At 33.8% G+C, this 25,674-nt stretch overlaps 1 protein-coding gene across 2 annotated transcripts in view; it reads left to right on the top strand.

The window, feature by feature from the left end:
- The window catches only part of NPHP1 (nephrocystin 1), a 45,392-nt gene that overhangs the window by 3,304 nt on the left and 16,414 nt on the right, over positions 1–25,674 (top strand). For both annotated transcript variants that reach the window (XM_051975794.1, XM_051975793.1), the window contains exons 3-13: positions 4,994–5,067; positions 6,388–6,448; positions 10,540–10,664; positions 13,003–13,300; positions 14,467–14,568; positions 14,864–14,967; positions 15,305–15,347; positions 16,038–16,122; positions 18,036–18,130; positions 20,997–21,125; positions 25,585–25,659. In XM_051975794.1, the coding sequence (XP_051831754.1) occupies positions 4,994–5,067; positions 6,388–6,448; positions 10,540–10,664; positions 13,003–13,300; positions 14,467–14,568; positions 14,864–14,967; positions 15,305–15,347; positions 16,038–16,122; positions 18,036–18,130; positions 20,997–21,125; positions 25,585–25,659 (1,191 nt within the window). The remainder of the gene's footprint in view (positions 1–4,993; positions 5,068–6,387; positions 6,449–10,539; positions 10,665–13,002; positions 13,301–14,466; positions 14,569–14,863; positions 14,968–15,304; positions 15,348–16,037; positions 16,123–18,035; positions 18,131–20,996; positions 21,126–25,584; positions 25,660–25,674) is intronic.

Below are 25,674 nucleotides of genomic sequence, written 5' to 3'. Positions count from 1 at the left end.
AATTCCTTTCAGAAAGTGAGTTGGGTCAAGAAGAGAGGAGTTGAGCTGAGTTAGGCTAGGCAGCACTAAGTGGGACTGGCTTGTTTCTCCCAGCTGGAACCCCGACTTGCCCCAGTGGAGAAATGGATGGGGAAGAATAGTTAGCCTGAGAACTGGAGATATATTCCTTGTGGGAAAAAGTCATTGGGTACTTGTTTTGTACACTTTTTGTGCCTTCTACAAATAATGAAATACCACTATAGAAAAACTGCAGACCTCTCTTATTAGAGGAATTTTCCTTATCTATGAAAAGATTTTGTGACACAGCTTTCTCCTGAGTCTCCAGACATACTCTGGTGGATCTTCATCTGGATCAATTCTAATTGTAGTTATCCTCCAAGACTCTGTTTTGAGTTCTTCTCTTCTCTTCTCTTCTCTTCTCTTCTCTTCTCTTCTCTTCTCTTCTCTTCTCTTCTCTTCTCTTCTCTTCTCTTCTCTTCTCTTCTCTTCTCTTCCTCTAAACTATTTTACTTGATGATCCAATCAGCTTTCATGAATTCAAACCATCGCTATGCAATTCTCATTTTCTAATTACCAGTCTCCCATCTCCAACTGTCTACTAGACAGTTCATGCTGTGTGTCCCATGCAATTTAAACTCGTGCCCAAAACTAAATTATCTTTCTCTCAACCTCCCCCCATTCCTACCTTTCCTATTATTGTCCAGGAAACTGGCATCCTCCTGTATAAGGAATTGTTGCAATAATCCACCAAATTGGTAATGAAGATGTTCCACTGAAGATGGAACATTCTAATGAAGATGGTAATGGTGGAGGCAATAGGAATAATGAGACGGGAGATGTGTCTCTTGAGATTTTCAAGACATCATCGAGGCAGACAGGGTTGCAGGTCAAAGAACCATGTGTTTTTAGAATTGATAGGTCCCAGAGAAATCTACTTTGGATGACGTTGGTGCAGTGGGAGGAATGCTGGTATGGAAGTTAGGGGCTGACTATGAATGCTGGTTTTGTCAATTAACTTCCCATGTGACCTTGTACAAAGTATCCTAATTCTCTTGGTTTTCATTATCTGGAAATGAAGAGGGTTGACTAGATGACTTCTAACATTCCCAGGTCTGAATTTATGATGCTTTGTAGATCATTTTGTGCCTTTCTGAGAAGGTTCAGAGAAAGAAAAAAATCGGCCCAATGCCTTTTATCTAGTTTGCAATAGAACTAGGAATGAAAATCAGGTCTCTAGCTCCCCTCTTCTACTCTTGACACTACACAGCACTGATCAAAGGGGTCAACTCTACCACCCATCAACACTAAAATCTTTCTTCAGTTAGACTTCTATTACAATGGAAGGCTTGTCTGGTTTTTCATCTGGTCAGTTACTAAATTCTGTCATCCTTTTGTGATTGTTCATAGATTAGAACATTATTAAAGTGAACGTATGATACTCATTTTGAGCCTTTCTCTTCTAAAATCAGAGAAAAATTCTTGGAGGTACAGTGTTTCATAGAATTGGCAATACAGAGTTGGAATAAAAATTAAGCCTTCCAAGGGCAGAAATAGGAGGACCGTGTAAAATTAAATGCCTCAGCATGTCAGGATTCAATCAATTCAATAAGAATTTTTAAAGCACCTACTTACATAAAGAACCATGGTTGCTGGAGATAAAAGACAAAATAAAGAAGAATGCATTCTACTGGAAGATGCAGCCTTTATTCAGGCCAAAAATAAATAAATAAAATGCAAAGCAATATAAGGAAGGAAAGAATTGTATTCTAGATATGTCATACCAAAAAAAGTGTTTCATTCTAAAGTCTAGAGAATTATGAAGATAAATCACTCAGCAAGCAAGTATTATGTGCCAAATGTGGCTATGTAATAGGGCTGCAAAGACAAGAAGAAGAAAAAGGAAGGGGAAAAGAATAAGCATTTATATAGAGCTTAATTATGTGCCAGGCCCTGTGTTAAGTTTATTTTTCCCCCCCAAAAAATTGGTTTCCTTTGGAACTATGTATATGCTATTTTATACATTAAAAAAATCATATTCTGAGAAGATTGCATTGATTTCAGTACAGGTCACAGATCACAAAAAGGGTAAAAAATATATTAGATCTTTGCATTTATGATGGTACCAAGCAAGTTACAGGTGCTGCTTCCAATATGTAATATGCATATATACATTTTGCTGATACAATTGAGGTTAAGTAACTTATCCAAGGTCACACACCTAGGAAGTGTTAAGTGTCTGAGGCCAGATTTGAACTCTGGTCCTCCTGACTTCAAGGCTAGTGCTCCAGCCAATGCATCACCTAGCTGCCCCTCTCATTGTCCTTTTTAAAAAATTTTGAGTTCTATTCTTTTTTCTTCCCTTCCCCCTTCTTTGAGGTGGTAAGCAATCTGATATGTTATATATGTGCAATCATGTAAAACATTTCTATATTAGTCTTTTTGTGCAAGAAAACTCAAAAAAAGAAAGGGAGAGGAAAAATAGCATGCTTTGGTAGGTATTCAGAGGACACTGGTTCTTTCTCTGAAGGGGCATATTTTCCTTCATGAACCCTTTGGAATTATCTTGGATCGTTGTATTACTATGAATAGCTAAGTCATTCACAGATGTTCTTTGTGTAGTGTTGCTGTTGCTATGTGCAATGTTCTCCTGTTTCTGCTCACTTTGTATCAGTTCAGATAAATTTTCCCAGATTTTTTCAGAAATCATACTGCATTTCTTATATGTGCAAGCATTTTTTACAAGTATTATCTCATTTGAAGTAGGTACTATTATTATCCTCATTCTATAGTTGAGGAAATCCAGGCAAAGTTAAGTGACTTGTCCAGAATCACCCAGCTGAGGCTGAATTTAAATTCCTGTCTTTCTATCTCCAGACCTAGCACTTTTTCTGCTATACCATCAGCTGCAAGAAATGAAAACAGTCCCATATCTCAAGGAGTTTGCATTAGCCCAGAGAAGACAACCCTAATAAGCAAATAAATGGACAAACACACCCATACATATATATATACACTCACACACGAAGTATTTGTTAAGAGCATACTATATGCCTGGCATAGTGCCTAAGTAAGCAGGAGGTAAATTGGGTGGGGTAGGCACTAGCACCTAGGGCTTTCATGTAGAAGATAGTTTTGAAGGAAACAAGGTATTTTTAGAGGCAAAAATAAAGTGGCAGTTCCCCCTAACCACAGAGACAACCGGGGTAAAGGTAAGGAGGCTGGAGATGGAATATCATAACTGTACTATAGAGTTTTCAAAAGGGGATATCATGCATATTATTAGTTAGGTTGGAGTCAGGTTGGAAAGAATTTTAAAAACCTAACCAAAGGAGCTTATATTTGATCCTAATGGCAATAGAGAACCATTGACATTTATTTAGAATAGGGGAATGAAAGTTACCTTGGCAATTGTATGAAGATAGGACTAGAGAGGAGATTAGAAGAAAAGGTAACAATCCAGAAACTATGAGAAGGTTCTAGTGAGAGGAGATAAGATTTTAAACTTGGAGAACTGGTGGTGTGAATAGAAAGAAGGGGTAGATGAAAGAGATTGTGGAATTACAAGAGGTGTAGAAATGACAAGATCTGGCAATTGACTAGGTATGTGAAGTCTTGGAGATTGAGAAATCATGGACATCTTTAGGGCTTTGAAGTGGGCTTTGGAGGAAAAAGATAATAAGCTCAGCTTTGGAGTCCCGGAGTTGGAGTTGGAGATTCCTATGGGACACTAATTTGGAATATCCAAAATGTAGGCTTAGAGCCCAGGAGAAAGACTAGGGTGGTATGTTTGTCTGTGAAATTATCCTTGGGAACTTCAGGGATGTACTGGTAAAGCCTAGCAATTGACTTTGCAGAAGAAAAAAAAAAGATTTTAAATTTAATATACATTATCTGCTCTTTCTCCATCACTTAAGTCTAGATAATCAACAAAACAAGAAATAAAACTCTGATTTGTAGCAATTGCTAATTTATTTCTGAGGTATAAATACTCACAATGAAAATTTAACAGTGGGCTCTGAGCCAGTTTGAACTGGCTCCAGCATGCCCTAGGAGTGATGAAGTTGCTAAGTGAGAAAATAGAGAGAGAAGGCCTGCAACATAGCTTTAGCAAAAATGCACACATACAGTCAGGATGTGTGGTTTGCTTAATGAAATAGCAGCAGGTAATTGTAATTTATAAGGAAAGGTAAGAAAAATTCATATTATTCAACATGGACAAGAGAAACTTTTAAGCCAAATAATGGCTTCAAAGGAGAGTATAAAAAGAGCTTTTAGACAATTCAAGCTAACTTTATTTTCCACAGATGACAAGTTTAGCGGAAATGAGCCCTGGTAAAAGAAAGTGAGCCAAGTTCCAGACTATTTCCCTTAGTGCAAATAGCCTAAGAACTTACTACCTTTTGTTCATTATGATTGACTACTCCAGAGCTGCCTGCGTTAGAAGTAGCTAAATTGTTGACTCTGAAGAGTTAGACAGTTGTTAACTTTCTTTAGCAAACAACTTATTTTCTTCCCTGTTTTTCTCCAATTTTTTTTCTCTGGATAATCAATGCAATGTTACTGTTGTTGAGTTGTTTCAATCTGACTCTTTCTTGGCAAAGACATTGGAGTGATTTGCTGTTTCCTTTTCCAGCTCATTTTTATACATGAGGAAACTGAGGCAGACAGGATTAAATGCCCTGAGTCACACAGCTAGTAAGAAGTATCTACTATTCTGATAGTAAGTATCTGAGGTTAGATTTGAACTCAGGAAGATAAGTCTTCCTTGACTTGTAGGCCTGGGGCTGCACCATTCAATGCAGTGGAGGCACAGATATAAAAAGAATATATATGTGAGCCTACTTACTCTTTCTCCAGAGGGAATATTAGCAAAGTTATATGATTTTTATAGGAATTTTAAAGCATATGAATGAAAACGTTTTTAAGTCATGTAACACTAAAATTCAGAATGCTGAACATGAAATTTCATTGTGTAGTTTCACAATTATTTTAGGTTGGACGTTTGCTTTCCGAGAGTCAACTGAAAGGAGCCCTTGATGCCAAAAAAAGGCGGGAAATTTATCAGAGGTAACATACTAACAAGTAGCATAAATTTGGGGGCAGCAATACTAGAATTTGTTGTATACATTGCTTGAGAAATGTGTTTCTTTTGTCATTTATAATATTTCAAAAAAAGATTAGATGAGTAAAAATTAGTGAAAAACAATAGACTAAAAATTTTCAAATTTAAATTAAGAATATTCCTCACAATTACTACTATACCTAGCCTGTCAAAAATCCAAACATAGGGAAGATGGTGCCTATAGACAATAGAAAATAAGTGCTCAGGCATTCAAGAAGATAGTAAAATATTAATGCTTTCGTAATTTTACACATTTGAGGGAAACAAGGAAAAAGCCATTTGGTATTACTGAATATTGTTTTAGTTAAAATAAGATTTCATATACTAGTTTTTATCTGATATTTCTATCAATCTATTCTGAATTCTCAAATTTGAAAATTAAAAGGTGTCTCTGATATCATCTGATCCAACTCCCAACGTGAAGTATAAATCATTATTCAAAATGTAGGTTACTAGGTCAGATGTTGTCCTTTATGGATATTTACTTTTACAAAGAATAGTATATCCCAAGGATATATTGGGATATTACCCTTTATAAAAGTAATGTCTTAGAAGGTAGAGTGCAATCTTAGATTGCTGGTGTGGACATTAATAAGGTAATTACCCTTTTCTGTCCTTAAATTCCCATTCTTCTATTTTATCTGTTTTTCTCAGTTTTCTTTTTTTACATTTACCTATTTTAGGAAAGAAAGAAATAAACCTTTTTGAACTAAAGAGTACATTTTACATATTTACACATTCATATGTTTAAGTAAGGCTATTTTGATACAAATTGTCTTTATTCTCTGTATTTTTCAATTTAGTGTATTATACGTCAGTTGATTTAGCTTTACATTACATAAGTAGAAATCCAAACTTCTACCAAAATATTAGTAGTTGTTAAAATTTCTAAGACATATAGCCTTGCATAGCAAAAAGAGAATTGTGCTTGAAGTTAGAAAGACTGGGGTTCACATCTTAGTTCTGATATACTCATTTTGCAACCATGTGGAAACAACTTAACCTGTACAAGCAATTATTTAAGACTTGTTTGAAGGATTAAAAAAAAAAAAAAACTGATGCCTGAAATTTTATTGGCATAGGAAAAACTCTCTACATATGAGAATTTTTCCTATGCCCATGAAATTGCAGTTCTATATCATTTCCTCCCCCACTGCTAGGAAAAAAGTCTACCTTTCTATGAAATATTTCAGAGCTTGAAAAACTTTTCTTGATGAGTTCTTGACAATATAAAATCCATTCTTTGTTTTTCCTTTGATTTTCAGATGTATTCAGTTGAAAAGAGAAATAGATGAAAACAGAAGGGCTCTTAAAAATTTAAACAAAGTAAGTATTTCAGTCAGTGACATGGAAAAGAATATTTCATTATTCTATTGAGCAAGCGGAGTGAACTGAAACTTTGGAAATGTCGAAGTCTTAAATACTTGAGTTTTCTACATCAGTAGAAAAGCCTCTGTGAAGTGATTATTTACACTTTTCTGTTGATTTTCTGGCTTTTTCTTTTTTCTTTTCTTTCTTTTTTTGTGTTAAAATGAATATGCATTATATTTTGAGAAATTATTAAGGAAGATTTTCCTGAAGTTTTACAAAATAGAAATTTTAAAAATCCATAGATCACCACTTGAAAAATATTCCAACTTGAAAACTCATGGGAATATCATAGTCAAGATTTGAAGCTCCCAGATCAAGAAAATACTTTAAGCAACTAGGAAAAAAAATTTTTTTAATACTGCGGAGCCACAGTCAGGACAACACAAAATTTAGCAGTGACCAAAAGGCATGAAACATTATATTCCAGATAGAAAGGAAGCTGGGTTTGTAACCAAGTATACTTTATCCAAGAAAGCTGAGTTTAATTCTGAATTGGGAAAAAAAAATGATCTTTAATGAATTAAAGGACTGTCAGGCATTTGTGACAAAAAGACCAGAACTGAATAGAAAATTTGACATACTAATTTCAGGGGAAGCATAAGGAGGTAGACATTAAAGGCCAATTATAAAGGATTTAATGAGGTCAAAATGTTTATTTCATATATGGGAAAAAGTAGTCTATACCACTTAAGAATGTTATATTACTTGGGTAGTTTGAAACAGCATATATATGTAGAGGGTTGGGTTTGAGATGAATAAGATGGAATGATCCTAAAAAAATAAAATCAAGGAAAGTGGAGTAACTATATCATACAAATGAGTCATGAATGGAAGAACTATTACAGTGGGGACAGGTAAAGGATAGAAAAATGAAGGTGGTAAGTATTCTTATCAGAATTGAGTTTAAGAGGAAATAGCATATATATGAAATTTATATCTCTAATTGCTGACACCAGTAAATTAGAAAAAGAGCCGATCATTGAATTGAATATGCAACTTAAAGAAAAAAAGGAAGAAATTAAAAATCTCCAATTAAACACCAAATTGAAAATCCTAAAAATTAAAAGTGAGATTAATAAAATGGAATGTAAGAAAACCATTGAATTAATAAAACTAGAAATTGGTTTTATGAAAAAATAGGTAAAAGATTAGTTAATATGATTTTTAAAAAGAAGAAAACCAAATTACTAGTATCAGAACTTAAAGGGGGAACTATACCATAATGAAACAAAATCAAAACAATTATTAGGAGTTAATTTGTCCAATTATATGCTCATGCATTTTAATTAGGTAAAATGAAATAATATTTACAAAAATATAAAATACCTAAATTAACAGAAGAAGAAATAGAACATCTAAATAAACCTATTTTAGAAAAAAAAATTGAATAGACCATAAGAAAAAAGCATAGGACCAAATGGATTTCCAAATAATTCCTACCACACATTTAAAGATCAACTAAATCCAATATTGAATAAATTATTTGAGAATAATGGGCAAAGAAAGAGTCCCATCAAATTCGTTTTATGAAACAAATGTGGTGCTGATAGCTAAACCAAAAAAATAAATATAAAAGAAAATTATGGATCAATTTCATTAATGAATAGGAATGCAAAAATCCTAAATAAAATATTAGCCAGAAGACTACAGCAATATAGCGTAAAGATTATGCATGGTAACCAAATGGGATTTATATCAGGAGCACAGAAATGGTTTAATATAAGGAAAATTATTAACATAATTGATTATATTGTATGATTATATCTATATATAATATATCATATAATTATGTAATAGATGTAGAAAAAGCTCTCGATAAAATACAACACTCATTTTTATTAAAATCTCTTGAAAACATATAGATATCAGTAGATTTTTCTTTAAGACAATAAGCATCTACCTAAAACCAGCAAGCATTATTTCTTTTTTATTTGGTATTTTATTTTTCCTCAATTATATGTAAAAACAATTTTTAACATTCATTCTTTCCCCTCCTCTCTGCCCATCCCCCCCCCCCACACACACAGAAAGCAGGTAATTCAATATGTTATACATGTATAGTCATACAAAACATTTCCATAATAGTCATGTTGTGAAAGAAAACAGGCCAAAAAAAAAAAAAGCCCTCAAGAAAAATAAAGTTTTTTTAAAAGTATGCTTCAGTCTGTACTCAGACACCATCAGTTCTTTCTCTGAGTATGGATAGCATTTTTCATCATAAGTCCTTTAGAATTGTTGTGGATCATTGTGTTGCTGAGAATAGTTACTTTATTCATAGCTGATCATCTTAAAATATTAGTTTTACTTTGTACACAGTATTTTTCCCTTTTCATCATGGAAATTCATGGAAGTTTTTCCAGATTTCTCTGAATACATCCTACTCATCATAGTATTCCATCACTATTACGTACCATAATCTATTCAGGCCATTCCCCGATTGATAGACAGATTCCCCTCACTTTCCAATTTTTTGCCACCATAAAAATAATATCTCTTGCACATATAAGCCCTTTTCCTTTTTTATAAATTTTTAAATCTCTTTTGGGATACAGACCCAAGTAGTGGTATTGCTAGATCAAAGGATATGAAGGTTTTTATACCTCTTTGGGCACAATTCCAAATTGTTCTACAGAATGGTTGAATCAGTTCACAAATCCACCAACAGTACATTAATGTCTCATTTTCCCCACATCTTCTTCAATATTTGTCATTTTTTTCTGTCTTATTAGCCAATCTAATAGATATGTGGTAGTACTTCAGAATTTAATTTCATACCATCCCAATTAAATCACCAGAAAAGTATTTTATGGAATTGAAATAAAATTCATTTGGAAAGAGAGAAGATCAAAGGATTTGATCAAGAATATCAAAGGAATTGAAAAAAATGTAAAAGAAGAAAGTTGAGCAGTACCAGATCTTAAACTATGTTTTATGGAATCAATTATCAAAGTTATCTGGTACTGACTAAAAAATAGAAAGGTGAATTGTTGGAACAGAGTCGGCATGCAATACATAGTAGTAAATGATTAAAGTAACTTTGTATTTGACAAATGTAAAGATTTAAGCTTTTGGGATAAGTATATGCTATTAGGTAAAAATTGTTGGGAAAACAGGAAAGCTGTCTGGGAGAAATTAAGTGGAGATCAACATTTGACATCATTTACCAAGATAAGATCAAAGTGGATACATGACTAAGATATAAAAGAAAATATTATATAAATTAGAAGAACTTGGAACATTTTAGTTATCATATTTATGAAAGGAGAAATATTTATGAATAAGCACAATATAGAGAGCATTGTAAGGTGAAAAATGAATAATTTTGATTATATTAAAAGTTTTTCTACAAATAAAACCAATGTAACCTAGATTAGAAGGAAAATGGAAAATTGGAGGGAAATTTCCATAGACATTTTTTCAGTAGAGGTCTCATATGTCAAATATATAGTGAATTTTGTCAAATTTATAAGACTATGAGTCATTCCCCAAATGATAAATGGTCATAGGATACTAACTGGCAGATTTTTGATGGAGAAATCAAAATGACATATAGTCATATGAAAAATCATTATAGTCAAGGAAATGTAAATTAAAACAACTTTGAGATATCTCATTCCTATTAGATTGGTTATAATGAAAGAAGAGGGAAATGACAAATGTTGGAGGAGATATAGAAAAATTGGGACACTAATACACTGTTATTAGAATTGTGAACTGATCCAGCCATTTTGGAGAGCAATCTGGAATTATTTCCAAAGAGTTAGAAAACTATGTTTATATCCTTTGGTCTAGCAATACCACTATTACATTTGTTTCCTAAGGTGATCAGGGAAAAAGGAAAGAACCTGTGTGTTCTAAAATATTGTGATGGCAGAAAAAAAAATAAATTGAGGAAATTGTGATGGAATAATACTGTGCTGTAAGAAATGATGAGCTGGCAAAAAAAATAATAATAAAATTAATTTTAAAAACAACAACATCAAAATGAATGTAATTGAGAATTAAAATTACCTAGTATTTTTATATGTTTCGATTTTCTTTTATAGGGTGATGAACTAGCACCTGTGGGAAGCTACAACCAGAGAAAAGAAGATGAAGAAAACGTTTTGGAAAAGCTTACAAAGCAGTTGCAGGAACTTGCTGTGACTATAAGTAAAGAAAATGTAACTCCGTATGTTGATTAATTTTTTTTTCCACTAGCCATAATCCTTATCACACTGCTCCAAATAATAATGCTTCATAATCACATCATTTATCTTTTAACATATACTACCAGATTGTGAAGTATATATTTCACATATATATGCAGTAATATCATTATATTTATGGCATTGTTCCTATGAAACAAATTGCCCCCATGATACTGTTTCACTAACATAGTTTTTGTGGTACCAGTTAATAATGGTGGATTTCATGTAGCTGTACTAAAGAAAATGAAGTTGAGACATAATTATTCTTCTTGTATCACTACCTTTTGGTATTCTCTATTCAGATTGAAGGGATTTTTAATGTTTATTTCCAAACAGAAATAACAACATACCTATAAACAAGAGGCATTACAACAAACAAGTATTTATTAATCATTAAGCAAGCATATTTGTAAAGTGTCTGCTGTGTGATAGGCACTCTGCTAAGCACTGGTTATAGAAAGATGGGCAAAACAACAACAACAAAAAACAAATCCCAAACCAACTACTCCCTGCTTTCAAGTCCAATGGGGGAGATCCATGTACAGAAAACTATACAAACAAAATATTTACAGGATAAATAGAAGATAAACCCAGAGGGAAGGCACCAAGATTTAATAGTACAGGACGAGGCTTCTTGCAGTAAGTGAGACTAAGGGAAACTGAAGAGAAAGGAGAAATAAGAAGGAAGAGTGTTCCACACAGCCAGTGGAAATCTCCAGTATTGGGAAATACAGTATCATGGAGAAAGAACCGAAGGTGATCAGTGTCACTTAATGTTATACTTCTCTGTATTCTCCCTAGTATCTCCTCCTCTCCAGAAGCTTATAGTCTCTTTGGGAAGAAAAGATTAAAATACAAGAGAGATGAAATAAGAACTTAAAAATCTCAAGAGATTGTCTTGAGGGTTAGAAGTGAAATATTTAAAGAAAAGTTAAGAATTGATAATAATGAAAAAGATTCTTGAAATAAAATTTGAATATTTGTTGGTTGATTATAATATAATTCTCATGCTTATAGCTATATTGTTATGTTTCTACATTGAATGAATGGATAAAAAAGCACTATGTACAATATGCCATGCTAAGTTCTGGGGATACAAACAGAAAAGTGGAGCCAGTCGTTGGGTTTAAGGAACTCACATTCTAATGGGGGAAACAAGTTCAGTTTTAGCTGTGAGCTAGATGGAAAGGCCTGGTAGTCCTTAGGGTATCAGGAAAACAGATATTCCTTGATGTCATTTCTCTTGATAAAAAGCCACATCCATTTCTAATGTGGAGGTCTTTGAACTTTAGGGATGGGTCTTTCTTTTCCAGGCCTCGGGAGCAATGGTTGTTCGGGGGTTATATAGGTCCAGCAGTACCTGAAGAGGTAGTTTTCAGGTCTCATCTCCAGGAGCAACTTTCCTGGATGATTGTGGCAGGGCTGGGCTATAGTAGGGCTGCTGGTCTGTAGGTGCAGCTGCTCTTCCTGGGACTCTTTGGCTGCCTTCAGTTGGATCTGAGAGAAGATGGTGGTCCAGATGGTGGCAAGGGTTAGACCATATTCTGAGTAAAACATTCTATCCTCCACTGCATATGGAGACTAGCCAAAGATAGCCAACCGGGTCCTAAATAGTATTATTCACTATAACCCTCCACTAGCATGGTAACTGGATCCACATGGTATCAAGTGAAACAGACTCACAAGAGGTAGGTAGTTCCATAGGCAGGGTTACAAATGTCATGATAATATAGCATAGTTCCCCAATGACCACAGTAAACTGATGATTTTATTATGACATATCGCTGTATCAGGGTTTCTTTCTTCTTTCTATCTAGTATGATATTAAAATTTCTTAGCACCATTTAATCTTCAGTCCCCTGCCCTTTCCTTTGTACCAAGGAACAGATTCCTTCCCTTTGCCTTGATTTCCCCACGCTTTTCCATCTGGATATGTGAACTAACTGTCTTTCAGATTCGGGTGGGTTAGCCCGCAACAGTCCATGTTTCCTTCACTTCCCTCCTCCCTTGATCTCTGCATCTGTTGCACATCTGTATAATTTGGATTCTCTGCCATAGGAAGGGCCGCATCATACAATCACAGATTTAGTGGTAAAAGGAACCTCAGGGGCCATACAGTCCAGCCCCTTCATTTTACAGATGGGGAAACTGACCCCTAACAAGGTAAGGAACTTGTCCAAGGTCATCCAGGTGTAAATAGGTGATAGGGGTAGGATTTAACTCAGATCCTCCAACTCCAAAGCTACTCTCCATTGATTCATACACGGAATGTATCTGCCCTTCATTTTTCGTGATCCTAGTCATAATTGTCTATTACAGAGAGGAGAAAGTCCAGAATATTTCCCAGACTGAAGAAGTAGAAGACTCTGAGGAAATTGATGATGATGATGATAATGATGATAGTGATGGTGCTGCTCCTGCTGATGATGGTGGTGGTGGTGATGATGATAATGATGATGATGATGATGATGATAGTGAAGATGAAGAAAGTGAAGAGGAAGAGGAGGAGGAGGAAGTAGAAGAGGATGATGACTCTAGTGATGAACAGCCAATTAACAACGAATATATTGCTGTGGGCGACTTTGTTGCTCAGCAAGCAGGAGATCTCACATTTAAGGTAAATTTGGGCACCTAGTATCAAGAATAAATATATACACACACACACACACACACACACACACATACACATACACATACATATATATAAAACATAAAGGCAATATCTAACTCATGTGATAAAAATGCCAGATGAGATCAGAGCTAGAGAAGCCCACAAAGACCATTTTGTCCAATCCCCTCATTTTACAAATAGAGAAGATGAGACACAGGGAATTAACTACTTTCTCATGGTCGCACAGTTGCAGGAATTTGAACCCAATTCCTCTAACTTTGGAGGCAAAATTCTATCCTCTACATCATGAGACTTAAAGTCCATAGCAATGGGATTCTTCAGCTTTTTCTCAAAGCCAGATACTCTTACAAATAAAGCTTTTATAAAACTGCAAATGAAATAAAGTCTACCTCCTTTGGATTTTTTCTGCTTGTTCCAAAGACCTTGGTCTTTATTAGAAATAAGAGTTGAAGTTACAGAGAGTCCGATTTAGGCTTGAGGTAAGGGAAAACTTCCTAATAATTAAGTATTGAATTCTACTAAAAAGGGAATGGGCTCCTTAGTGGGTAGGAAGAAATAGGCTCCTTAGAAGTCTTCAAGTAAATATGACCATTTGTTGGGGTATTTAAATGGGATTGTTGTTTAGATATCGACTGGATTAGATGATTTTCTGACTCTGAAATCCTCTCATTCCTTTCTAACAAAGTAGAATTTGCAGAGTCATGATGAAGATATTGAAATATATTTAATATTTAAAAGTCTATACTTTTCTTCAAGTTTCCATTATAGGTGGTGTGAATTTGAGACTTATTCTTAGGATGAACATAGAATGTTAAAACCGAAGGAATCTTGGAGATCATTTCTTCTAAGCCCCTCATTTGACAGATGAAACTAAGAGGGAAAACATCTTGGTTGCAAGCTAATTAGCAACTCGTGTTCACTTTATTTGTTTTTCAGTCATGTCCAACTCTTTGTAAGCAATTTACACAAGAAATTCTTCATTAATTTTAGTTCTGATGGTAATTTTCAAATCCTATTTGAAAAGGTAATTTAAAATCATAATAAGATTAGAACAGATTAAATATAAAGTAAGAGAAAAATAATTTTTAGCACATATCATGAGGCTTAAGTACTTATTGGTACTAGGTTTCTTGTTTTGTTCTTCTTTTAAGAAAGATGAAGTTCTCCTCATACTTAAAAAGAAACCTGATGGCTGGTGGGTAGCTAAGAATATTCATGGAACTAAAGGTCTCGTTCCCAAAACCTACTTGGAGGTAGGCACATATATTTATTATTTTTCTTTTTAATTTTAATTTTTCAATTTTTGTGCATGTTTCCCTTTTGTATAACTGCAGAACCTTTTGGTCTAAGAAGCGTTTTTCTAATATGATCTTAGCAATAAAATTGCTTTATATTAAAAGGGATAGACATGAGAAATATCTATCTGTATCCTACAATACATCTGTTAAATGACCCTGAGCACTTGAACTGATATCTTTTTTTTAAATGATGTTGTGAAATTTTTAAAAATAGAAATTGAGTTCTGTGACCTATTTCAATCATTTCCAGCCCTGTGTTAAAGAGAAAGAGGAACAAGAATACAGTGAAGGGGAAAGTGAAGATGATGTAGAGGTAGTAGATGAAACAGCCCATGGAACCGAGATTAAGCCAAGGTGAGAATGTTTGAGGGCGTATAAAAGGAGGTATAGGGAAAAATGTATTGTTTCCATTCTTTCCATCAAAAAATAACTTAAAGAATTTTTTAAAATTTATATATATTTTTTTCTGCTTTAGTTCTTTTAAAAGTCCAAAGAGTACGAATTTAGCTTTAGGAACATTTTCAGAGTGAAAGGTTGTATCTTGATTATAACCTGAAGGCATTAGATTTTAACACCCGTGACAATTTAGTACATTCAACTAGCTAAATGTGTAGTGAACATATATCAGTAAGTAGGCACAGCTTTTACATTGTTTCATATGTATGGTTTTCTTATTTTTATCTATTCCCAGAACTGATTCTCATTGGAATGCTATTAGAAAAGCTATTACAGAGGTTAGTGTCTTTCCTACAATATTAATTATGTCTCATTTTTTTATCCAACTATCATAGATATCAGTAGATTAGATAATCAGAAGTGGGATGGGGCTTGGGGTAATAAAAATGTTTTTATAATATGAACTAGAACTAGTTAAGAGTAGGAAGGCATTTACTTTATATAATTTGACAGCCTCTGAGTAAAGCCTCTGGCTCCAAGTATCTTTTTTCTTGATTGCCATTCTACCTGGTTACCACCATTTGGTCTCCTCTTAAAAGGATAATACTTAGCCATTATGAGTCATTAATACTATATCTTAGCTTCATTTATTAAGAATGAAGGTAGTTAATCACATTATAATGTCCTAATGGAACAAAAACCAGTATTTTAAATTTTATTGGGGATTAGAGTGGGGAATAACTAGAGTGATAGGTCTTCAGTGTCTACAGACAGGGAGTAGGAATACAGACCATTTCTTGGGAGTAATTGTGTTTCACTGATTTACAAAGTTTGTGATTAAATTCCTTGTTTTCTCTCTAATTCACAACACCCTTTATATGTGTATTTTTTACTGGCATAATATATGTGTGTATATGTATGTATACACATGCATATATACTTATGCATGTCTCTATCACATGAAGAAAAATTTATAAAGTGTGGAGAAAAAGGCATAAAAATCACTATTACTTTTCTTTAATAACTAGAGTAATACTATTGATGTGTTGACTGCTATGGGAGCTATTCCTACAGGATTTAGACCATCAACTCTTCACCAGCTCTTAGAAGAAGGTAAGATTTGAATTGTCATTTACTTAGACTAGAAGCCAAATAATCTTATATTCTAAATTCTCTAATACCTTAGTACCTGATTTCATGTATAACTCAACTTAGTTTATGCTATCATGTTTCATTCCTGGAAGAGAAGAAAGCGATCTACTTTTTGAGAGAAGCAAATTATTAGCCAAATTTTAAGGCAATTCTTAGTTATTGGGGGGTTTTTTAACATGGAAAGAAGATTTTTTTTTTAAAGAAAGCTAAAAGTATTTTTATTTCTAAAAATATATATAATCCCTTGTTTTATAGTGAATATTTAATTTTAATTTTAGATTTGACATGCAAAATATTTGTCTAATTATTTGTCTGGGATGGTTTTCTCATGATTCTTTTTCTCATATTTCTATTATGTAATTGTAAATTCATATGATTTAAATAAGTATTTTAGGGATAATAAAGTATGATAAATTATTAGATATTGAAATAAAATAGGCTCATAATTTATGCACTCATCTCTAATCATCTATCTTGTAAATCAACATACATTAATAAAAAACTAGTCTGAAAAAAATGTCCAGAGGCCATAAACTATGTCAATAATTTATTTTTCATGTTTTTCATACTGGCAAATTTTTTGAAATATTATTGATAAGTTAGTTTTTTTTATATAAGTTTTTTATATATAAGTTTTTATTATAGCTTTTTATTTACAAGATATATGCATGGGTAATTTTTCAGCATTGACAATTGCAAAACCTTTTGTTCCAATTTTTCCCCTCCTTCCGCTCTCCTCCTCCCCCAGATGGCAGGTTGACCAATACATATTAAATATGTTAAAGTATAAGTTAAATACAATATGTGTATACATGTCCATACAGTTATTTTGCTGTACAAAAAGAATCAGACTTTGAAATAATGTACGATTAGCCTGTAAAGGAAATCAAAAATGCAGGCGGACAAAAATAGAGGGATTAGGAATTCTATGTAGTGGTTCATAGTCATCTCCCAGAGTTCTTTTGCTGGGTATAGCTGGTTCAGTTCATTACTGCTCTATTGGAACTGGTTCATCTCATTGTTGAAGAGGGCCACGTCCATCACAATTGATCATCAGATAATCTTGTTGTTGCTGTGTACAACGTTCTCTTAGTTTTACTCATTTCACTCAGCATCAATTCATGTAAGTCTCTCCAGGCCTTTCTGAATCATCCTGCTGGTCGATAAATTAGTTATAAGCAGAACAGGTAGGTGGCACAATGGATAAAGCATAGAGTTTAGAATAAGGAAGATTCATCTTCCTAAGTTTAGTCATTTTAAGTTTCAGGCCTGCAGTCAGAAAGTCTCATCTTCCTGAGTTCAAATGCAGCCTTAGACACTAACTAGCTGTGTGAACTTGGACAAGTCACTTAACCCTGTTTGCCTTACTGCACTGAAGAAGGAAATAGTAAATGAGTTTAGTTCTTTGCCAAGAAAACCCCATGGACAGTATGGTCACAGGTCACTGAAAGCAGCACACAACTAAACAGCAGTCAAAGTTTAGAAGCAAACAGATCTCAAAAGAAGAATGATGTAAACTATTAGATACCTGAAGATATATTGTTCTGAATCACTAATAACCATAGCTGAATAGCTATGAAATAAAAGAGTTTACCTCCTTCCCTTCTTTGCAGAAATAGAGGTGCACCTGAGTGCAGAATACTGTACATGCTGTCAAACTGTTGGATTTGTTGATTAATTTTACTTTTCCTTTTTCTCCTCTTTCTGATTCTTTTATTATAAGGATGACTTATTTCCTAGTACAATACCAGCAACCTAGGAGGTGACATATGATAACTGATGTTGATAAAAAATACAAGATCATTATTTGATTGTGCATTTCATTTCTTTTTCTGTAAGAACATTAAAGAAAAGAAAAATTATTTTTCCTCCAGGAAATCGTTTTCAAGCAAGTTACTTTTTACAGCCTGAACTTAGCCCTTCACAACTGGCTTTTAAAGATATGATATGGGATTCTGAAAATGGCACTGTAAGTATTTACTATCAGAAAAACTATACATTTTCAAGAGTTAGGTACATTCCTACATATATTAATAAAGTTCAATTCCCAATATGTGAATTGGATAATACATTGTAGGATAAAAAACTTTTTGGCCTATGAACATATAGTAATATAACTTAATTATGACTAACTTGTAATGCAGAACCTTAGTAGTATTTGATTACAATGGTTATATTCTTCTTTAATTCTCTCTCTCTCTCTCTTTTTTTTTTGGTGAGGCAGTTGGGGTTAAATGACTTGCCCAGGGTCACACATTTAGTAAGTGTTAAGTGTCTGAGGCCAGATTTGAACTCAGGACCTTCTGACTTCAGGGCTGGTACCATCTAACTGCCCCCTTTTATTCTCTAACATTTACAATTCTGCTGTCAGGGAGAAAAAACAATTTATTTTATATTTCTGTTTTGTTAAATTAGTAGGAGTGAGAAAGTGAGGCATAACTTATTGATCTTCCTGTTTGGGGAGAGGAAAGGCCTAGAATATTACTTAGCATTCTTTACCAGAATCAAAGATGTAAGCTATAAACTACTTGTTTATAAGTTGGAAAGAAGAGTGGTAAATATTTTAGAACCACTTTGTTTTTAGAAACATTGTTCTTCCTTGGATAGAACATTGGGTTCTACCCAAACCCATGTCTTCTGACTCCACATTGTTCTGGTTTTATCTCTTACTTTGCATTATAGTTATTGATGCACAATCAATAACTATTGATTTACTTCTAGTAAAACCTAGATTTTTAGTGAACATGTCCTATTCCTTCCTTATAGATTCCTTAGTATTCATGGCACTTTACACATGGTGGGCATTCAGTAAAGATTTTTTTTAGTTAATATAATGTTTTAAAAGAAAAGATCAGAAAGAATTTAAACTTGATTAACATGGACTACAAAAAAATTGAATATTTAAGTCTTAATGCAATATTTTTCTTACTGTTTGCATTCTAAGTCACATTAATAGATATAAATAACCATCTTTAGTCCCTTTTTCTGTGCCTTTCTATCATTTTGTCTATGAATGTGATTCTTCTCTTCATTACAAAAATAATGAATTTCTACATAATAGTCAGATTTTTCTATTTGGAGCTTTTCTAACTTCTGTTGGCCTCTACCTAAAAGTCGAATAAGATTTTTGAGTTTTCTTTTTGTCTTAGAGAAATATATCAATTTCCAAAGCAACTAGGTAGCAATTAATTTTTTCTTTAAAAATATTAGTTTTGATATAAATCTAAACTCTAATAAAATGTAAAATAAAGTAATGGAATCTTTGAATTGAAAGCAGGGGTATGCTGGTAAATGTTTAACAATTCATTGTCCATATATATATCTTACATATATATGTGTGTGTGTGTGTGTGTGTGTGTGTGTGTGTATACTATATGTTTATGTATATATGTATATGCATATATATACTATATATGTGTGTATTACACATACTTACATACATATATATGTGTATGTATATATAACTTCAAAATTTAATGTGCATTTCCAATATTTTATCCATCACTTAACTTTATTTTTTTTAATAACTTTTTATTGATAGAACGCATGCCAGGGTAATTTTTTACAGCATTATCCCTTGCATTCACTTCTGTTCCGATTTTTCCCCTCCCTCCCTCCACCCCCTCCCCTAGATGGCAAGCAGTCCTTTACATGTTGAATGGGTTACAGTATATCCTAGATACAATATATGTGTGTAGAACCGAACACTTTTCTTGTTGCACAGGGAGAATTGAATTTAGAAGGTATAAATAACCCAGGAAGAAAAACAAAAATGCAAACGGTTTATATTCATTTCCCAGTGTTCTTTCTTTGGGTGTAGCTGCTTCTGTCCATCTTTGATCAATTAAAGCTCTCTTTATCGAAGAGATCCACTTCCATCAGAATACATCCTCAAACAGTATCGTTGTTGAGGTATATAATGATCTCCTGATTCTGCTCGTTTCACTTAGCATCAGTTCATGTAAGTCTCGCCAGTCCTCTCTGTATTCATCCTGCTGGTCATTCCTTACAGAACAATAATATTCCATAACATTCATATACCACAATTTACTCAATCATTCTCTAATTGATGGACATCCTTTCATTTTCCAGCTTCTAGCCACTACAAACAGGGCTGCCACAAACATTTTGGCACATACAGGTCCCTTTCCTTTCTTTAGTATCTCTTTGGGGTATAAGCCCAGTGGAAACACTGCTGGATCAAAGGGTATGCACAGTTTGATAACTTTTTGAGCATAGCATCACTTAACTTTAAACTCTAAACAATCAACAAAACAATAATCAAACTGTGCTTTTGTAATATTTACTGATTTCTGAGGTGTAAATGTTCTCTAGTACAGCCCTGTTTGGAAGGAACCTAAGAGAAGTCAACATGTTTAGCCTTTAACTGTCAGTCAATAAACATTTATTAAGTACCTCCTGTGTTTCAGGCACTGATAAACATTGGGAACATAAAGAAGGACAAAAGACAGTCCTTGACCTTGATGAGCTTATATAATCTAATAACTGAAGCTTGAATCCACACTTAATGTGTGTAGTAATATAATTGTCTAAGTAATAAAATACTTACTAGTGGTAAGATGATAAATGAAATACTAACAAAAAATTTTAACATTAACATCTTATCATTAATTTTTTTAAGTAGTTACCAGATAGTGGTATTTTCTTTCTTGTAAATTTGCAGTCTTTTTTTCTTTTTTGTATGTGTACTTTCTTAGCTAATTGAGTTCACGTATTCAGTTTAATTTATCAGTGGTAAATTCAGGATGCTATGTATAAAAGGTGGTATGAATTTTAAGAATAAAAATAACTTTTTACGTGTGTGTTTGTTTTAGATCAAACCCAGACCAAGCCGTGTGTCAATGATTCTAACCTTATGGAGTTGTAAAATGATCCCTCTTCCAGGAGTAAGCTTACAGGTTCTCAGCAGACATGTCCGTCTCTGCCTGTTTGATGGAAGCAAGGTAAGCTCTGCTGATCCAATCTGTTATGAGATCATATACTTAAAACTAAAAAAGATCTCAAAGTCCATCTCAATAAGAAAATCTGAGAATGTGAAGTGACTTTCCAAAGCAGCTCTATAACTATGAACATTTGCTTAAAAACTAAAACAATTTTGAGAAAAGTTTAAAGTTGAATCAAAATTCAGGTCATAGAAGGTAAATGGCAGAATGGGAAATTTAAATTATATTACATTAAATTTAAACCCATGTCTTCTGACTCCAAAGCAGTGTTCTTTCTACTGTGCCAATAATATTCTATTATATAAAATCCTATATCTTCAGATTGTTTGCCAAGTATTACTATATTCTGGGACACTAATGGATTTTAGTGGAGTTGTAAACTGATCTAGCCTTTCTGGAGAACAATATGGAACTATGCCCAAAGGGCTATCAAACTGTTCATTTCCTTGAATCTAGCTATGTCACTACTGGGTCTATATCCCAAAGAGATCATAAAAAAGGGAGCGATCAGACCATAGGTACAAAAATGTTTGTAGCAGCTTTTTATGGGATCACGAATTGGAAATTAATGGATGTCTATAAGTTAGGGAATGACTAAATAAATTATGATATATGAATGTAATGGATTATTATTGTTCTATAAGAAATGATGAGGAAGCTGATTTCAGAAAAGCCTGGAAAGACTTCCTGGTAACTGGTGCTGAATGAAGTGAACAGAACCAGGAGGACATTGTATGTAGTAACAATAAGATCATATAATATGCAGTGATTCAAGTTAATTCCAAAAGACTTGGAATAGAAAATACCATCTGTATCCAGAGAGAGAAATATGGAGACTGATTGATAATTGAAGCATATTTTTTTCACCTTTTTTGTTACTTGTGGTTTTTCCTTTTTGTTCTTCCTTTCCTTTCACAATATGACTAATATGGGGACAGCTAGGTGGAGCAATGGATAGAGCACCAACCCTGAAGTCAGGAGGACCTGAGTTTAAATCTGACCTCAGACACTTAACACTTCCTGGCTGTGTGACCCTGGGCAAGTCACTTAATCCCAATTGCCTCAAATGGAAAAAAAAAATGACTAATATAGAAATATGTTTGAGGATTGTACATGTATATCTGTATCAGATTGTTTGCTGTCTTGGGAAAAAAGGTAAGGGAGGAAGGGAGAACAAAATTGGAATTCAAAATCTTAAAAAAAATGAATGTTGAAAACTATCTTATCATGTAATTGGAAAAATAAAATACTAGTGAGAAAAAAAAAAAACAAACCAAAAAATGTTGCCATATTTTTGTGACTTTCTGTCCTTTCTTTATCAAGCTGCCTACAGATACCAAGCATTTGGATCAGAAAGTCATTTCCAAGTTCAGCTTATTATTTGGTTGTTTTATCTGTATAAGTCACTAATGTGACTTAAAAATAACATTGATCTAATTGCCCAGTTGTAAAGACATTGTGTAAACATAGTTGGGTTTTTTAAAAAATTTGATTTCTCAGTCTTAATAATTGGGAATATAGAACACAAGTCTTTCCTATTTTGTAGATGAGTAAACCAAGATTTCCCAATATTTAGTAACATGCCCAAGGTCACATAGCTCATGAGACCCCACCCCTGCTCTAAAGATCATAGGCTGTCTGATGACAAGTTGTAGCATGAGAGTGGGGGGGGGGGGAAGCATGGGCTTAGAATCAGAATACTTACTTCTTTTTATTTTTTCTCAGTAGTATTTATTTTTCCAAATACATGTAAAGATAGTTTTCCACATCCATTTTTGTAAGATTTTGTGTTCCAATTTTTTCTCCCTCCCTTCCTAACTTCCCCCCTGCCCAAGACAGCAAGCAATCTGATATTGGTTAAACATATGCAATTCTTTTAAACGTATGTTGAGAACTTTTAAGTTCTAATCCTGTGTCTCCCATTTGCCAGCTATGTAGCCTCTTTAGGTCTTACTCATCTGTAATAAGGATAATGCTTGCATTACTAGTAAGCATATATGGGTAAAATAGCCATATCATATGACAGTTTCTGTTATAGAGCCCAGTTTCTGAAATTTCCAACATGGTAAGTTGGAATAACCTATGCATTATATCAGGGTAGGAGCCTTCAGATTGTGAGGTCATATAAGACAGTCACGCTCTAAATACAGTTCAGGCTAAATACTTGTACAGTGGATAAGATGACAGTGGTAGGAGGCCTCCAGCTTTGGGCTTTTATGAAATACCTGGGACAGGCCATTGGTACCAACAGCAGTAGATGTGTGGGTAGCCCTCTACTTCTGAGTGGGATGGTGATCCATATTACTACAAAAGAAGGCACCGATTCACCAAATCAGCTGCATATCCAAAGCACTTTGAGAAATGAACTAAAACTGCTTATGAATGCAGATTTTTTAATCTGGAAAAAATTTGAGAAAGTAGTAAATTGTGCACAACATACTTTCTGCTTTTTGTTTAAGATCCTTTACATAAGTCATAGGATACACCTTCTGACTACAAGTGTTTTGGTTGATTAAAGGAAGCATTTCACCTTTAATTCTCTAGATGTTGAAGAAAAATAATACAGATATTCACAAAATAGAACTTAACTTTCCCCCTAAAACCACTCCTTCAAATATTCATATTTCTATTAAGGCACCACTATTCTAAATTCATCCCTCTCCCTCATCCCTGAAGGTTTTCTTTTTTGATATCTTTTGCATCTGTATCTGTGACGACCGTCCTAGCACCCAGGATACTCCAGAATCAGCCGGAGTCAGAATAAGCAAAAGTCCTTAGTCTTTATTCTTGGTCTTTAGATGCAGGATTGAATAGGATGGAAGCAGAATCTCCGCAACTGCCTTCTTCCTTGTCTACCGCAAAGAGTGACTCTGGCTAGTCTTACTCCACCCCCTATTCCCTCCTACAATCCTCTGTATACACCAATCATTGAGCCATCACAGGATAGTGGGAAGGACCATTTTCCAAGCATATACCCATAGAGTATTGTTCAATCAGTAGTTAGCCTCAAGTGCTTGAACTGACCTCAGTGCAACGACTCAAGAGTTTCATTCCTCTACATGTGTCCTACTTTCCACTCACATAGGCATTACCCTGGTTTAGGCTCCTAATATCTCTCATCCTGAATTATTGCAATAGTTTTCTAAATGATCTTCCTGCTTCCTTTTCCTTTGCTTTTCAATTCTTCTTACATGAAACTGCCAAAATATTCTCCTATGGTACAGGTCTTCCCATGTCACTATCAATATTTCTGGGATAAAATACAGACTTTTCAATATGGAATTTTAAAAGTCTTCCTATCTTTACTTATTTCATTTTTCTTCCCTTCATGCCTTCTATATTTCATCCAAACTGACTTATTAGCAGTTTTTTAAGCTCAATATTTCCCAACTCCATGCCCTTGTAGAGGTTATCCCCTATGCCTGGAATCCCTCATTCTTCAGCCTCCTTAGCTCCCTAACTTACTTCTAGGTTCACCTTAGTTTCTTTTCGCAAAGGCTTTTTTGATCCCCCATAGTTTTTCATTTTCTCCTTCTTTATGACATCTTAGTCACTGCCTTATTCCAACATTGCTTTAAAATGTATTATTTTTTAATTGAAATGATTATTTCTAAACTTTTGTTTCTGACACAAGAGGGTGCTATACTCTTAATTCATTTCATTAAGTATTTATGGAGTATCTATTAGTATGAACTAGTGTGCCTAGTTTATTTCTTACTTAATCACTGATTGGACATTGCTTCTGTCAAATTAAGACCTATTAAAGACCTTAATTTCAAAAGATCCTGGCATCCCACTGCATTCAGGGCCATCTGTAATCATTCTGATCTATGTCTTAGCAATGGCCTCACATGATTCTGGAAGAGAAAGTGAAGTTGGTGACTTTGCCCAGCCCTCTTTCCCTTAAATCTAATTCATTTAAATTTAGGGCATCACTTCCTTGATGTCATGGTCCTCTTCAAGAATGAAGAGCAAACAGTAATAACGATATTCACCTTTGTTTGTACATCCTCTATCTTCTCAGTAAAATAAAAGCTTCTTCACCACAGGCATTCTTTAGATTATAAGTGATAAAATCGGAAGGAACTTAGGAGGCCATCTGGTACTGTACACATTCTGGGTACTTAAAATGTTTTCTAAAATTTAATCAAATCAAAACTTTTAGGATAATTGTCCTTTAGATTCTGTTGATCTCTAACATTCCTTAACCACATAATTTTTATTATATTAACTTTTTTTTCCTGTAGACTATGCTTAATAATCTATTGACAACAAATAATTACTTTCCATTTAACTCTTATAAGAGTTAAAGTCTGAATTCATAGTTAGCTTGAGAAATCTTGGCTTACTCCTTTAGTGTCAGTATTATTTGAGCTCTTCAATCTTGAAAAAAGTAAAAATGTTTAAATATTTTTCCAAGATAATTTCACATATCAAAATCATCAAAATGTCTTTTCAGGTTCTAAGCAATATTCATACAGTCAGAGCCACATGGCAACCTAAACAGCCCAAAACATGGACGTTTTCTCCACGGGTGAGTGAGCAATTT

The sequence above is a fragment of the Antechinus flavipes genome, chromosome 2 (assembly GCF_016432865.1).
Source record: "Antechinus flavipes isolate AdamAnt ecotype Samford, QLD, Australia chromosome 2, AdamAnt_v2, whole genome shotgun sequence".
Classification (NCBI taxonomy): domain Eukaryota; kingdom Metazoa; phylum Chordata; class Mammalia; order Dasyuromorphia; family Dasyuridae; genus Antechinus; species Antechinus flavipes.
Note: the sequence above shows the minus strand (reverse complement) of the source record. Positions and strands in the feature narration are given on the sequence as shown.